This window comes from Rhea americana, unplaced genomic scaffold (genome assembly GCF_003343005.1).
Source record: "Rhea americana isolate MKP2758 unplaced genomic scaffold, rheAme1 scaffold_45, whole genome shotgun sequence".
NCBI lineage: Eukaryota > Metazoa > Chordata > Aves > Rheiformes > Rheidae > Rhea > Rhea americana.
The window spans coordinates 5,346,353-5,361,533 of record NW_028186590.1 but is presented as its reverse complement, the minus strand read 5'-3'; the positions used below and the strand labels follow the sequence as shown (position 1 = coordinate 5,361,533).

Here is a 15,181-nt window from a genome sequence, read left to right as displayed (position 1 = left end):
AGCAAGAATGGAGAAAGGGAGACTTCCATCAGCAACTGTGTTGTTTCCAGATTTCCTCCCCCCACCTCTCCATATTAATACCTTAGGATATTAATAGTGGTCTTTAAATTTTTAAGTACAGTTTGTCTTTTCAGAACTTCATGATCCTGACATTCTCCCCCTAAAGGATTAGAAAACTAAATATTTTACTCTTAATAGATACGAGATGAAGGGATTTAAATTCTAAAAAAAAAAAAAAGACATTTTGCATACTGTTTCATTGCAATACTTCTTAACAGAAAAGACTGAAATATTACGTAGACTTAAAGATTTTTTTTTTTTTTTTTGTAATGGGGAGTATATGCTTGATTTTAATAAAGATAATCAAATATAATTGGGTATTCAGGAAAAAGTATCCATCTGGAGCAGGAGGGAGTTAGTATGTAATGCAGGTTTCAGAGCTTCTAAATACTTCTTAAAAAGCTTTTGGAACATGTGACTTCCAGCCTGTCTTTACTACCTCAAATTTTTATATATAAATGTATGTATATATATGTGTGTGTGTGTGTATATATATATATATATATATACATACATACATATATACACACAGTATAAATTATTTAAAAATAAATAAGTATAACATCAATTTTATAGATGTGTGTGTATATATAAAAAACAAATTATATAAGGATGTGTGTAACATATTTATATATCTATATATAAAAGCATATGAGCCTTTAGTCATACATAGCGGAACTCTCAAAAATTGTTGGAAGACTATACTGTAGAACTCAGATGCAGAGAAGAAAAAAGAAGGGAAATAGTTCGGGTATTAAAATATATACATATATATGTGTGTGTGTGTGTATATATATATATATGTATATATAGCTAGCTTTACTTTGTAAATGGTTCTAGTGGAATTAGTTGTTTCTAATGTTAGTGGCATGTACTTTTTTTTCGGGATCAGGTTCTTTGTAGAGAAGAAGAAATRAAGAAACATAGCAGGGAGAATATTTGGCTTCATAAAGCATTTAGTAGAGAGAATTAAAGCACCTGCAAAGTTCAGTCRGGTTGGCTCAGCAGTGAGCACTGTTCTATCAGCCGAAAACAGATCAAAGAATTAGCTATAAACAAAGGTTAATGATAAAGGCTGGAGGACTGGTGGCTAGAAGGGTGTCACAGGAGTTGGTTGATGTTAAATTAGCTAACATATAGTGTCTTCATTCATCTGAAACAAGAAGTAAACAACATTTTAATTACATTTGTGACCTGGCACAACATTCAGAGCTGTTTTGAAGATGGACACAATTAGAAAATCTAGCATGTATGGGGAAACAATGCATTGAATTAAATTGAGTGTAATGGAACTCTATTGGCTTTTAACTAAGCTTTACTCACAGGAAACTTGGTTTAAGTTTTAGCACATAAAAGCTATCTGAAATGCAGTAGATAATACTCAAAAGGGAAGTGATGGTAGGAAAAATTATAGCAGAACAGTACAGTATATACTGAAAAAGACCTTTTATGTCCTTTTTTTCTTTTCTGGCCATTGTGGTTTTTTTGCAAACTTTTATCGTATTTTGGAGAGAAAAGTTGTTGGAGGATTGACCTCCGTAACATCCTTACATCATGGAAACTGCAGCTAGAATACTGAGCCAGGAAAGTATTTACAGGCAAATCTCATTGCAGGCAGTATATTGAAATGTGGTTGAACAAAACGCTTTGCAAAGAAGGGAGAAAATGCTACAGAGAATACTCACATGGTAGGAAGGTTAAGTCCTTCTGTCTGTTCTTAATGTGGTAGTTATAATGAAATTGGAATCTGCTTTTTCGTGCTTTTCATGTGCGTATGAGAAGACTAATTTTTGGCCTCTCAGAGCTGAGGTGTTGAGTATCAGCTAGTAATAAGATCCTTCAAAGAATGAAAGATCTATTTCATTTTACCTGCAACCTTCTATATTGACTCTTACTTCTCTCATTCTTTGTGCTTTTAATGCAGTGCTTCTGTTCATTTGAGGACACACAAAATATTCATCCAGAAGTTGGTCACTGTGAGTTCAAATACACACCCTTGGATTTCTCAAATATATATCAGTAACCGCAGATACTAGAATTGCGTTGTTGTACTCATATAGCATCCTGCTTATATTGCAGAGTTTTAATTAGAAAAATGGAAACTCCCCCCCCCCTTTTGTGGTGCATCTCTACCAGGCAGTCCAAGCTTAAGACAAAGGAAACTTGCACGTATGTTCTATTAAATGTTTCTTTAAAACAGTTACCTAGTTGTTTTTTAATTTCAGCTTAACAATTCTTCTATGATACTAGTACTACAGGTACCACATTCTTGTCTTGGTATGTTGAAACACCAATTCCTATTTATACTTCGTAACTAGTGAAATATAAAAACCTGTGCATATAAACAAGATCAATTTTATTATTATTTTGTATTAGTATTAATGTTTAATATTCCTTTGTTTTTCAGATCCTCTCAAAACCATTTGTTAAAGTTGTATCTCCTAAAAAAAAAAAAAAAACTTGTATCCCTTAAAGATTTATAATTGCTGATACAGGGAATCTTGCACACATCCTTCCAGGTAAATCGTATGGTAAAAAAGTTATGCAGAACTGACACATCTTACAAAGCTTAGCTGCTGCTGACTTTACAGTCTTAGTGCCAATATGGAGTGCTGTTTGAGATATGACACAGTACATGGTCATCTGAAATTAAAACCTGCCGTTAGTTTGCATATTGAAAGCATACTTATAGTCAGCCAGTCAGTTCTTTTACCATGACCTCTATGTACCTATCTGATTGGGAAAAAAGAAATCTCTGTTACTTGTGTTCTTCTCTTTTTTTTATCATCTGTGTAATTTCTTGCTGGCATCTATACAATGTCAGACACAGCAGGTCTATAGATGCTACTTTCTGGCTATAATACAGGTATATGAGGGAATAAAGTTGAAGAATTGTTGGGGTTGGAGTACTGTCTTTCGCTGTGATCCTGGGGGGTTTGATTCTGCGGCACGAAACTTGCAGTGTGCACAGTCCTGTCCCTGGCTAGTTTATACTGTAAGGCACAGTATCAGAGTGTGCTTTAATGTGACCAGGATGTCATGTGAAATACAGTGAGCCATAGCATTACATCATATGGAAAAACCTGCCAAGGGGATGTGTTACTTAGTAAGCTCAGTTGCTTTGAAACCAGAGTTCCTTCAACAGTTTTTCAGCAGGGCAAAAGAGGAAGGGCTACGATGGAAGAGTTGGGAACAAGGTCTTCAAGGTTTTGGTGGCTTTCACATAAAAGTCCTGTGATTTCCAGATGCTAGGGCAGACAACCACTGCCTGTGATGTGTATGTATAAATCTGTCTGATCCCAGGAGAAAAGAGAAAGCACTGCAAAAACTAGCATGAAGATTCAAACCAGCCAGGATTTGCTAGAATGTCTAAGCAGGGCTGGTTGGAGAGGAGAGGAAGCTTCCACCTCTCTTTCAACAGATAYATTGTAGTCATCCTTTGACATGTGTGTTTTCTGGTCTCCCTACCAGTTCAAGGAGTCCCAGGCTGCTTGCAACAGCCCTGTGTCACTTTGTTCCTGTGGATTGTACTGGCTCAATTGTTAGTGCAGCTGTAGAGTAAAATAATTTTGCTGGGGTAGCAGGAGAATATATTTATATTTTAAATTATATTTATAATACTTATACTTTTGTTTAAGCAGCAAGCTATTTTTCAGCTCAATCAATTATCCTGTTCATGACATGACCTCCCACACAGCCTTGCCAGCATACTAAAGAGCCAAGGGCCTGGGAAGATGAGCGCAGCCTCAGACTGCCTGAACTTGTAGTGATTGTAGAAAGGAGAGGTAGGGTCTGAGATGGGAGTGAGAGCGTGTAAGAACCCCTTGCTGCTGTTACTCACCTCTGAGGTTATTAATGTGCAAGTCTCTCCATGGAAAAAAATTCTTTAGCCCTTGGAATTGTTTGATTTTTGAGCTTGAGAGGGAATTCTGGGCTAATTAGCTAATTAGCTAACCTGATTGAAGTATGCTATGTAATATGTTATAATATTATACAGTATTTGAATTAAGAATATTTTAACATATTGTTAATTCTTTTTCTGCAGTTGGCTCTATGAGAGGTTTTTAAAATGTGTTGTCAAGCAATAATATTAGTATGTAAAAAGAGGCTGTCTTCTGTACCAGAAACATAAGAGACTTGTCTTTCATTGTTGTTAAAGAAAATGGGGTTAATTACTGTGTATTAACTATACAGTCCTGCAGGATGAGAATTTGCTTCTGGGCAGTTACTGGAAAGCTACTGGCATATGATAGTAGCATCTCGTGATGATTTAGCGCTATTTCAAAGCTCTAAGGTTCCTAAAAGTGAACTAGTGTAAAATACCCTGATCATGGAATGTGAATCAGCTTCATTCATTTTATGCTGAGGTTTTTACCCATGCTGCCTAAGGAAATGAATCATGCTGTCTTTCTGTTCCCTACTCCTATAAATCCTGATCCTCTTGGCTGTCCTCAGGAAGGACTTAACAACTCTGAAAGATAACTTCCATGTAAAAAGGTGCCCAGTAGATGAAAGATGCTAATAGAGTTCCCTTTCGCAGTGCAGTGCAAGTTTATTAGACTTGAAAAAATTCTTATCGGAAAGACAGATGTTATGAATTCCCAAACTACAGGAAAGCTCTACTTGGAACTTGTATGGATGTTGTGTGTTGAAGAAGGAATGTTTTTCTGTAGGTGTGATAGAGCCCAATGACAGGAGAAGGCAGTGGGCAACTCCACTGCAAATTAGTCAAGTCTTTTTTTCTTCCCTGCTCCAAGCTACAGTTGTGTAACTCTCAGAAACTCCAGTAAAAACTTTGTAGAAAGTTTGGGTTAGAATTGAAATGGAAAGAGCAAAGAAAAGGTAACTCCTCTACTGCTCCTTTGCTGATTGAAAAGCAAAACAACAACCATATTGCCTTTTCTCTTACCTATTAAATGACTTCTTACCTGCTTTTATTTATTTATTTATTTGTAGTTTTCCTCTAGTAGCTACTGCTCACTGTTTTTCTGAGATTGCTCGCCCCTAGGCGGACATCCTGTCTTTTTCAAAATGTAAAATAACAAATCTTGATATGTAAACAAAGAACTCAGAACATAAGCCTGATTTTAGCTGGGCTTAGGTTTAACTAGCATTTCTTTGTACCTCTGGAAGACAAGAGTTAGAATGGTCAGGTTGATACTTTGTTCTTGTGGAGGAAGATGTTTCCATGTTCTGTCAAAGTCCTGGTGTTTCCTTGATTTTTTTTTTTTTCCCTCTCTGTTTTGATGGAGCAGATGYGACGAGGGAAAGATTCTGAAAGCTTCCAGATGAGTGAGCCTGAGGTGCCAGAGGAATAAATGAGATCAGGAAATCATTCATTTTAGTAGTGCTGTGCTTTTTGACTCATCACATCTAATTACTAGTGAAGTTCATGTTTGGGAAGAAAATGTTAACTTTCTCAGGGATTTCTAAAGTCCTAGTAGAGCAAACTTCAAGTTTCCAGTTCATAGTGTTATGCTACCAACTGCTGATTAGATATGACTCCCATTGGAGGCTGCAAATGCTTTTAGTTAATTGGATAGAAGGATCAYTGAGGGATGCTGTGTGTTATGAACATACCTGGTGATAATCAGTCTTTATCTTGCTTGGAAAATCTAGTTTGGCTTTGGTACTATGTTGCTTGTAAATACTAACATGAATTTGCCAGGCCTCTTTAAGTTGCTCCAGCAYACAAAAAGAAGAATCTTCACTGTCATATGTGTTTTGCTCTTGGCCAGGTGCTTTTAAATCAATAATAAAAGCACTAACTTATTTTTTCTCTTAGTCTCCAGAGGGTGCTGAAGGCAAGGATGCAGCAAAAGTAACTAAGCAAGAGGCAAGTATATATATATACATATATATATATAGATATAGATATATATTAATTATTTTGGCATATAATTATTTAATTGGAGATTTGAAGTCTTGCAGATCAAAAGAATATGTATTGCTCAGCCATTTCTAGTGAGATGTTTTCAGTGGAAATAATGACAGTTTCTTTAAAACCAGAATTAAGTCATACTTGTAGCTTATTTGTCATCGTTTGATTTTTGTGCACTGAGGGTTTACAGGACTCATTTGTACACAAAACAAATTCCAGCAGCCATGCAGGACTTTAATAGAGGCACTCTAGTGGACCTTATAGCAACAGTTTAGCATGTAGCTGCCTGAAACTGTGTTTTGCTTACCTTTTTCTCTAGCAGAGCTGGCAGAAGAGAGTTAATATACACACCTCAGCCACTCCACTTCAAAACTATTCTTAGCTTATGTGGCTGATGGAAGGGTGTTTTGAATTAAGATAACATGTTCTCAGCTGGAGCAGCTGACAAATGGGTATGTTTCCTTTGTCTGCGTTTGCATTAAGGGCACAGTTACCTTCTGGCAGAAAACCAGCCAGCTCTTAATCTGAGTGTAAGAAAAGAGGTAGAGAAGTATTGAGGATTCATTTTCTCAGATTGTCACCTTTTGTAGCTGACAAAGTTTAATCAAGTCCTCAAAAGGATTGGGTGAATATTCAAACGGATTAACAATTAATTGTTCTTCTCGTAAGGCTTTGGGCATATTTGAACAGGGAGAAAAGTCTAATGAAGTTTTATATTTTCTGAACTGAGAAGCTGGTTGATGCTCAGTCAGGCAGAAGAAAATGGTACAGTGGGATGTCAAAATATTTCAAAAAATAATAATGTTTACAAAAAATCACAAAAAGCAAAAAGGTCTGATAAGAATGGATTTTGGTATCTCAGTAGTTTCCTATGGAATTTCCTGGAAGACAGTATACCAATTAATTTTTTAGTTTCATAAAATATGAAAGGGTTGACTAAATCATAGTGAAAATGTAATCTTTTGCTCTAAATCATTTTTTTCTCTGCCTAAATTTAAATACTGTTTATTCAAGAGGCAGAAAAATAAAGGTTCCTTACCCCAAATATTTAAGACAGCTGRATGCTAGTATAAGAAGACAGATAAGTTTGAAAAAATAGCGTCTGTCTGGAGAGAGCCTATTCTCTTTGAAATACAAGAGCTCTTGGAGTAATCTTCAGTCAAGATGAGATAGTAGTGGCTGTGGACACTGCAGAAAAAAATGAACAAACATAGTTTCAGTAGACACACCTGTAGTGCTCAGTAAGTGAGGATAATGGTGAAGGATTAGACTAGAAACTGTGGGAACTTTTGGAATAAGTAGAACTTAGGCAGAAAGGATGGCTTCAGTCTGAACTGGAAGAGACCCATGTGGATGACACTGAAGAGTTTTATTCTGAAAAATTTTAAACAAACATTTGAGGGAGACTGGCATGTTCTAAACGGCACAGACAGGTAAGTCAGAATTCTGTCCTTAGGAGGGAAAAAAAAAAAAAGCCATAAAAATTTGCATCTGCAATGGCACAGAGCAGTTTTGAGAAATGCATTGGGAAGGCATTAAAAGACTAAAAATGTAAAACTAAGAGTGCTTACTTCCTGGAGCAACAAGTCAAAGGACCAAGAATAGGACAGTCAGCTCATGATTTGGTCCTCAGTCATGCATAGGAGCTAGTTAAAAGGATGGTTGTCAGAGAACCAATCTGTAATTATGACTGTAATATAGTCTGGTTCATAGTCATTGCAGAAATGTAAGTCCAGTTAACCCCCATATGGTAAGATGCGATGTCAAGAAAGGGAGTTTTATTTAAAATGAGAGCCTGTTAAAAGGAATAGCTAAAATATTTAATGATTTCAGGCAGCAGAGAGACTATGTAATACACTATCCCAGAGACCTGAAGAAAGGTATACTATTTTTCAAAAGCACCTCCACCCCCCCCCCCAAAAAAAAAAAATCAGGAAAAATTAACACCAAAATAAAGGAAAATTATTTTTCTATCTGTACAAAAATACCTTTAAAAATAACAATGAGGAAAGGAACAAAACATCCAGTAGGTCAAATGTAAAGCTGAAATACAGTAGCTAGATGAAACTTCTGCTATGCAGACTTACTAGGTAAGTTGTCACAGTGGAGACTTTTCTTGTGTGTATAGTTTGGAGAGCATTCTTGAATAGAGTGTGAGCAGAAGTGGCTTTAGATTTTTTTTAAAACTAATAAAAAAATAATAAATCTGAGAACTAGATAGTATTCACCCAACAGCCCAATTAATTTAGGTTAAAACTATTTTGCTAAACTATTAAGAGGCTTGTGTTGGCCTTAGTATGAAGCTAACTGAAGGCAGTGAATATGCTCTCAGGGTTTTAGATAACAGATTTGGGAAAATAAAGACTGTAAGTCTAACTTGCAAAAGTAGTTTTTTAAAAAATGTAGAATGAGTACATGTAGACAAATGTATAACAGGAGAGTTGATAGATTTTGCAGAGGGAAGTCATACTTAACATTTCTCAATTTTTTTGTAGAAGTCAACAGGTGAGTGAATGATGTTGAACCAATTGATACAATGTACTTGGATATAAAATCACTTTTTGATGAGGCTCTCCAACCAGCCTCTTAAAGAAACCAAGCCATGAGTTAAAGAGAAGATCTTAAAAACTGGTAATGGATGAAGCTATAAGAAGAGACTAGGGAAGTAGTTAGTCTTCCTAATAGAGGAGACTAAGTGGAGTGTTGGAGAGAGTTGTTTGAGTTTGTGCTGCTGAATGTATTCATTAAGTGATCTAGGAGAGAACTTACTGGTGAAACTACAAATTGTGCTGAAGTTTACAAAAAATCATCAGATTAGTCAAAAGCGAGAGACTGAGAAGAATGTGACATCACTGAATAACTAAATGATAAAATATCAGTGGAAACTTAATGTAGAGAAATGGAAATTAATACATGTGGACAGGGGAAGACACAGTGATGCTCAAATAAGCTAATACTTGGGAGAGAGTTTGTGGAATCACTGTGGATAGTTCTAAGGAAACATCCTGATAATTGAAAGGTGAATAGAACAGGGGAAAAATTACTGACTAAATAGAGAACAGGATAGGAAACATTACTATATCACAACATAAAGACATTGTGCACCTAGATGGGGACTATTAAATGACTCTTCCTTAATAAGAGCATGATGGAATTCAAAAAGTATAAAAGATAGTGGAATGACCAGAGGATATAGAGCAGCTTTTTAAAGAAAAAACAAATTTCTAGGATTCTTTAGTTTTTGTGTTACAAAGATAACATTTTTTTCAGCAAAATAGAGGAAGGCAGTTAGGGAATAATCACTTGCTTTTACTGACATAACTTGAGAATAGACTCATAGAATCATAAGGTTGGAAGGGACCTCTGGAGATCATCTAGTCCAACCTCCCTGCTCAGCAGGGTCACCTAGGGCGTGTTAGACAGGGTGGCATCCAGGTGGGCCTTGAACAGCTCCAGAGAAGGAGACTCCACAACCTCCCTGGGCAACCTGTGCCAGTGCTCCGTCACTCTCACAGGGAAGAAATTCTCCCTCACGGTCAGGCAGAACTTCGCGTGGTTCAATTTCTGCCCATTGCAGAAATTCACAATTGTGAATTTAATTTACAATAAGAGGAATCCAGTGCAAGTAAGAGGTAACAAATTTAAAAGAAATACTGTGTGTGCGGGGGAGCTTTACTTTTGGAGTGTTCTTTTGTTTTGATTTGATTCTTTTTGTTGTTTCTTCTTCCACACAACATATAATCCCACTATGAAACTCATTGTCATAGAATATTGTGAAAACTGAAAGTGTGTGTTCACTTTCAAGCAGACAAATTCATGGGTAAAATGTCCATCTGGGACTATTAAAAACATGATGTGGATAGAATATCCAGACTGGAAAGTACACAACTGTAGATTGTCAGAAGCTGGCACAGTAGGGAAGTGCAAAGTGTTTCTGTGTCTGCTCCATTTCATACACTCTTTCCCTAAGCATTTGCTAGTGGGCCAGTGTCAAATAGATTATTGGATGCACTAGGTGATTTTGGTTTAGTACAGCTGTTTAGAGGGGGAAGGAGGTTTGGCTCGTTTCAAAAGTACATAGAAATGTGACCTTTGCTGACTTAACTATAGTTCCATCCTTATGATCGGATAACGCAACCTACAAACAAACCTGAATGAAAATTAAAGTTAACTAAATCTTCAAGGATTTTTTTAAAGAACTGGGAAGGTTATGCCGAATTTCTTACGCAGTACAAATCTTACATGAAATCAATCGTGGAGTAAGAACAATGGCGGAGGGGATTACAATTTGCATTTAAGACAGTATGTTAGCTTGTGGGGGGAAAAGAAGGTGGATGCTAACTTGCAACATTTTAACACCTAAGCTTTTGGGATTAAAAAAAAATCTTCATTTAAGAAAACAGACTTGTGAAAGACACCTTGAGTTAGGAGTTTGGTTATCAGACAGACTTAAATGTTATATTTAACTTTTTAAGTGGTATTAGGCTGCTTAACAAATGAATATTCTAAATTGCCAAGAAAAGGGAAGTTTTCTTTTTGGTTAATGATCCATAATTTTTTGATAGATGAAAATATCTTTAGGGTTTTTTTTTTGTTTGTTTGTTTTGTTTTTTTTTTTCTGACACAACTTGTATTTTGCTGAACCCAAATCTTGCTTACAAATACTCAGAAGTACTTGTAAAAGTACTAAAATAGTATTTTACAAATATAAGCACTGATAGATTTGAAAGTAGGTTCAGGCATTTTAATTCACAAACTGTTTTCATTACTGATTTCCATGTTGCTTTGTCCCTTTAAAATTTTGATGGTCCAAAATGAGGAAGCTCAGAGTTCTGTTTGATAGATACATATATAGATGCATATTTTGGTAAGGTGTCTTTTATTACTCTGTCACCTCGAAGTGATTGATATTATTTGGGTTTGGGTAGGATTTATTGTAAGCTTATAAATGTCTTCTTTCTTCTTCTGTAGCCCACAAGACGATCAGCAAGATTGTCAGCTGTAAGTATGTGTAACACCTCTTGATGTATACTTTTTTAGGCATGTGCTTTCTCAGATCAAACAGGTTTGTTACCTTTGGCTTGATTCATTTTTTTTTCTTGCTGAAGGGTATTTACAAACATCTTTAGAGATCTTTAGAGGTTTTTATTTGATTGGTTTCTGGAGGTTATTTTAATAAAAAAGATGCATTTTCATATTTCAATGCAGCACTCTGGTTACACAAAATACTGACTTAGTACTTTTGCAGGTTGTGGAAATGTGGCTACGTCTCTGTGAAAGAGTAAGAGCAATCCTTCAAGGGCTTGATTGATGCAGCTACTAGTATCTGGTTTTAGTTCCTTTTCTTTATTAGATTTGGACATGAGAACAAGCAGATGCTGAATCTTCTCTAGTACGTTTGCTCAAAGTGCGTGTGTGTGTATAGACATATAAACCAAATAACCATCAGAAAGTGGAAGAGCCTTTCAATGATGTAGCAATATGAAAAGTCTGTGAACATTTTCTTTTAGCGAAAGTATCTGACAGACTTTTTTTTTTTTTTTTTTTTTTTAATACTTCCTTCTAATCTCCATGTTTGATTGTTCAAATGACTCCTAAATTACTTTGGCTGCTAGACAAGTGGGCTAATAGAAATGGGTGCATGTACAGTGATGAGGTTCATTTGTGCACTGAGGTTTTTTGATCTTTTTTTAGGTGTATACTAATGAGTAGAAAGTAAGGGAAGCTGATATGGGGTGGGTGGAAGCTGTTGTKTGGAGGTTGGTGGTTGGCTACTGGTAACATAGTTAATACATCATACAACTAAAAATGTTTTGTAGAAACCTGCTCCACCAAAACCTGAACCTAAACCAAGGAAAACCACTAAGGTAAATACTCTTCTTTTAAACTGCCATCACTATAACCAGTAATAACCAAGTTATACTTTCTTTTTGCATGGCAAACAATTCAGTTCACATAGAGTATTTCTGAGGTGTGAGCTCTCTCTCCCCCTACCTCAAACCAAGTTTAAAAAAAAAAAAAATAGATCACTCTTTCTGCTCCACCCCTTCCTGGCCTCATGACTAGCCAGACAAAATGTCTTGCCTCTTGATATGCAGACTATCTTAGTTTGTAATGAATACCAAGTTTAGGAAGAATCTTTCCCTTTTCCACACCTTTCCTGAAATTTACAGGTTTGCTTGATTTAGCTCTACCTAGGACTTAGCAATTCCCATCACAGAATTTGAGATTTCTTCATGGCATCCTGTTTGATTGACTAGAGAGATGGTACTTCATTTAATAGTAAGAGGCTCTTACTTTTGAAGCCTGGCCATTGCTGAGAGTGCACAATTATAACTAAAGGCAAAATTAAATATATTTAAATTGGCTGGTTTGGGTTTACTAGGCCAGTTACACTCAAATTAAAATCTTCTTAATGTCTGAAATACCTTTTCAGGATTTCTGCCTACAAATCACATACTTCAGAAAATGTAGATTTACTTGGGCCCAAGGGGAATGCTAAATAAGAACAATTGCTTTTTCAGAAAAAAAAAATACTGGAGGAAACTGATGTAGCCCTCTTCACACTTATATTTTTCAAGTCTTTGTTTTGGTATCTCAGTTGGGCAGGTATCAGGATATGAGGTTCACRTATGAATGTGTAACTGCGACTTGGAACATTTTATTAATAATGCAGTTGATAAATTCAGCAAGACTTCATGAATTATCCTGATACGACTGATTTAAACTGGAAACAGTTTAATAAACCTCTTCCCCTCTTAAAAAGAGTATTAATAGAGAATGGAATGTGGTAGGTGTTACAACTTTCAGCACACGTTGTAAGATGAGAGCTGGGTGTTAGGAGGTCTAAGTTGCATGCAAGACATTTGAGGCTTATTTCAGGCAGGTGGAATCCCCTAAGACATAAATATAAGTAACTTTGTAATACAATAACCTGGGGGCTTAGGGGGGGGATTTTTTTTTCCTAAATTCTAACTGGATCACCTTTTAAGGAGTACTAATCTTAGTCTCCTGACCTAAATCAGGAGTATGTACTCTGAACCTGCTAGTGATCCCAAATCTGCACTGTCTTTGGTTGTTTAGTTTTAGTGTACACAGTTTGCAAATCACAATTTTACTAAGTTAAGTCTTTTAACTTCTTTCCTATGTGGAGAGTTAGGACTATACTCAAACCAACAATAAGTATCTCAGTTACACACTGGAGCTAGTGTGTAACATGGAAGCTCAAGAGTGAGAGGAGTAGTTCAGRCTGCCTTGTAACTTGGGTTAACATCCCCACAAAGTATTCAAAGGGAGACTGACCTCAATATCCCCTTCACAGCTATTGTTGCCATTTTGCATGGAGAGCTTGGAGCAAATGATTGTATGGAACATCACAGTGCTTATCAGAGTTGCTTTAAATACCTATGTAAAATTTTCAAACAAACATAGTTTGTTTTTAACATGCAAAACATCCTTAACTTGTCGTTCCACTTGATCAGTGAATATTCTTAGATCACAAACMTAAATGCATCTATGAATGCAGTGACATAAAAATAAGACTTCAACATATGAGTTATATTGTTAAGAGCAACTCTCCAAATGAAACTGTAGATGGTATAATAGTTTCTTTTAATAAATTCTCTGCTTTCTGTTGCTGCAGATGGAATTTTATGAGTGTTTGCCCCCCAATATGTTGGTTGCTTTTTACTGACGTGAAATGAACATCACAGATGTTACCAAACTAAGAAAAGGACAACCAACAAAAATGCTTAATTTTTAAAATCTAATTCAGTATTTTAGGTTAATCAATAGTGTAGTGCTGTTACACAAGCAGTGTGGTGATTGTGCTTGGCTGAATAAGCTTTTTTACTGTAATTTTTTTTGTTCATACAGAGATCTTTCTATATATTATTGTTTTTAATCAGTTTACCAAAACAATTTGAGGGATTTTTATATCCTTATAAATGAGCAGAAATAATGAAGACATGCACATCAGCATTTKCTGGAGATTTTGACAGTTTGTATAACTTCTGTACATTGAAACTTTCCAGGTAGTCTTAGGTGAATTTCAGTGTTAGTCCAGCACATGCAGCTTGCTAAGATTTGCTTTTTAGTTTATATGAAGGATTTTTGATAAAGATATAGAATGCTGGCTACTCATACAGACTATGCCCGTATTTTTAATCTTCTGTCAGAAGGAACCTGGAACAAAGGCCAACAAAGGTGCTAAAGGAAAGAAGGATGAAAAGCAAGAAGCTGCAAAGGAAGGTACTACACCATCTGAAAATGGTGAAAATAAAGCTGAAGAGGTACTTTCCACACATACCTCCTGCTGATTGAATCAGTGTTTTTTCTAATTATTCAGCCTTTCAGACATTGATAGCATGTTCATAATGTTTCTTTTTATTGCCCATAATGTTATTGCAGATTCGCATCTCTCGCTCAACTGTTAGTGTTTCAACATCCAGAGGTGCCCCACCCAGCACACTGTCAGTAAAAGGGCAGATTGAAACAGTCAAAGTTAAGGGTACGGTAGAGCATTCTGCATGTGTGCAGTGAATAGAAACAGATAGTAGTGTGGTGCTTTTCAGTATGAACAATGGAAGCTGACAGGTAAGGCTTGTATTGCTTTTGAAAAGCTGGGACCGCTAAATTATGAAGAGTGTGTGTATGTACCTGTTCTGTTTGTGTAAATGTAATATTGACGTAGGTTTGAAACTGAGCTGTTGCAAATAATGAATCGAAAGATTAAGGGTTGTGTGGGTATTGGTATACATAATAGCAATTTACTGTAGTAACTAAATTTTTTCTTTCCTTTTCACAGGCTCAGAAAACTGAATCTGTAGGTGACAAGAACGAATGAATTATCATGAAAATTTTGGGTTGATTTTATGTACCTCTCAGACAACTTTTAAAAGATATTTTTATCAAGTATTTTGTAAATGCTAATTTTTTTAGGACTATGATAGTTGACATATTAAACTGTATATGAACATTTCCCTTATCATAACAGTGCTTTTAGAAATTCCCATTGTTGCCAAGTAATATGAATATCAAATTAATATTGCAAGGTGTGTGCAAAATTGGATCAGCATTCCATACACTTGCTTTAAGAAATCAAGTCTTGTGCATATGGTGATGTTTTTACTGTGCGTATTTGAATTTTTCATGCAGTTTTTCTAGAGCAATAATCAGTGGTGCTTTTGTACTTAGGGTTTATGTGATTTTAATGAAACATGGATAGATGTGGCCACCTGC

General features: G+C 35.8%; 1 protein-coding gene across 1 annotated transcript; it reads left to right on the top strand.

The window, feature by feature from the left end:
- Nucleotides 1-2,664: 2,664 nt before the first annotated feature.
- Nucleotides 2,665-14,741, top strand: HMGN3 (high mobility group nucleosomal binding domain 3). Its single transcript, XM_085316092.1, has 6 exons — nucleotides 2,665-2,721; nucleotides 5,846-5,896; nucleotides 10,913-10,942; nucleotides 11,761-11,808; nucleotides 14,119-14,232; nucleotides 14,351-14,741. Exons 1-6 carry the CDS (start codon nucleotides 2,665-2,667, stop codon nucleotides 14,480-14,482), a joined length of 432 nt encoding a protein of 143 aa, XP_085172218.1. The 3' UTR covers nucleotides 14,483-14,741.
- The last annotated feature ends 440 nt before the right edge of the window (nucleotides 14,742-15,181 follow it).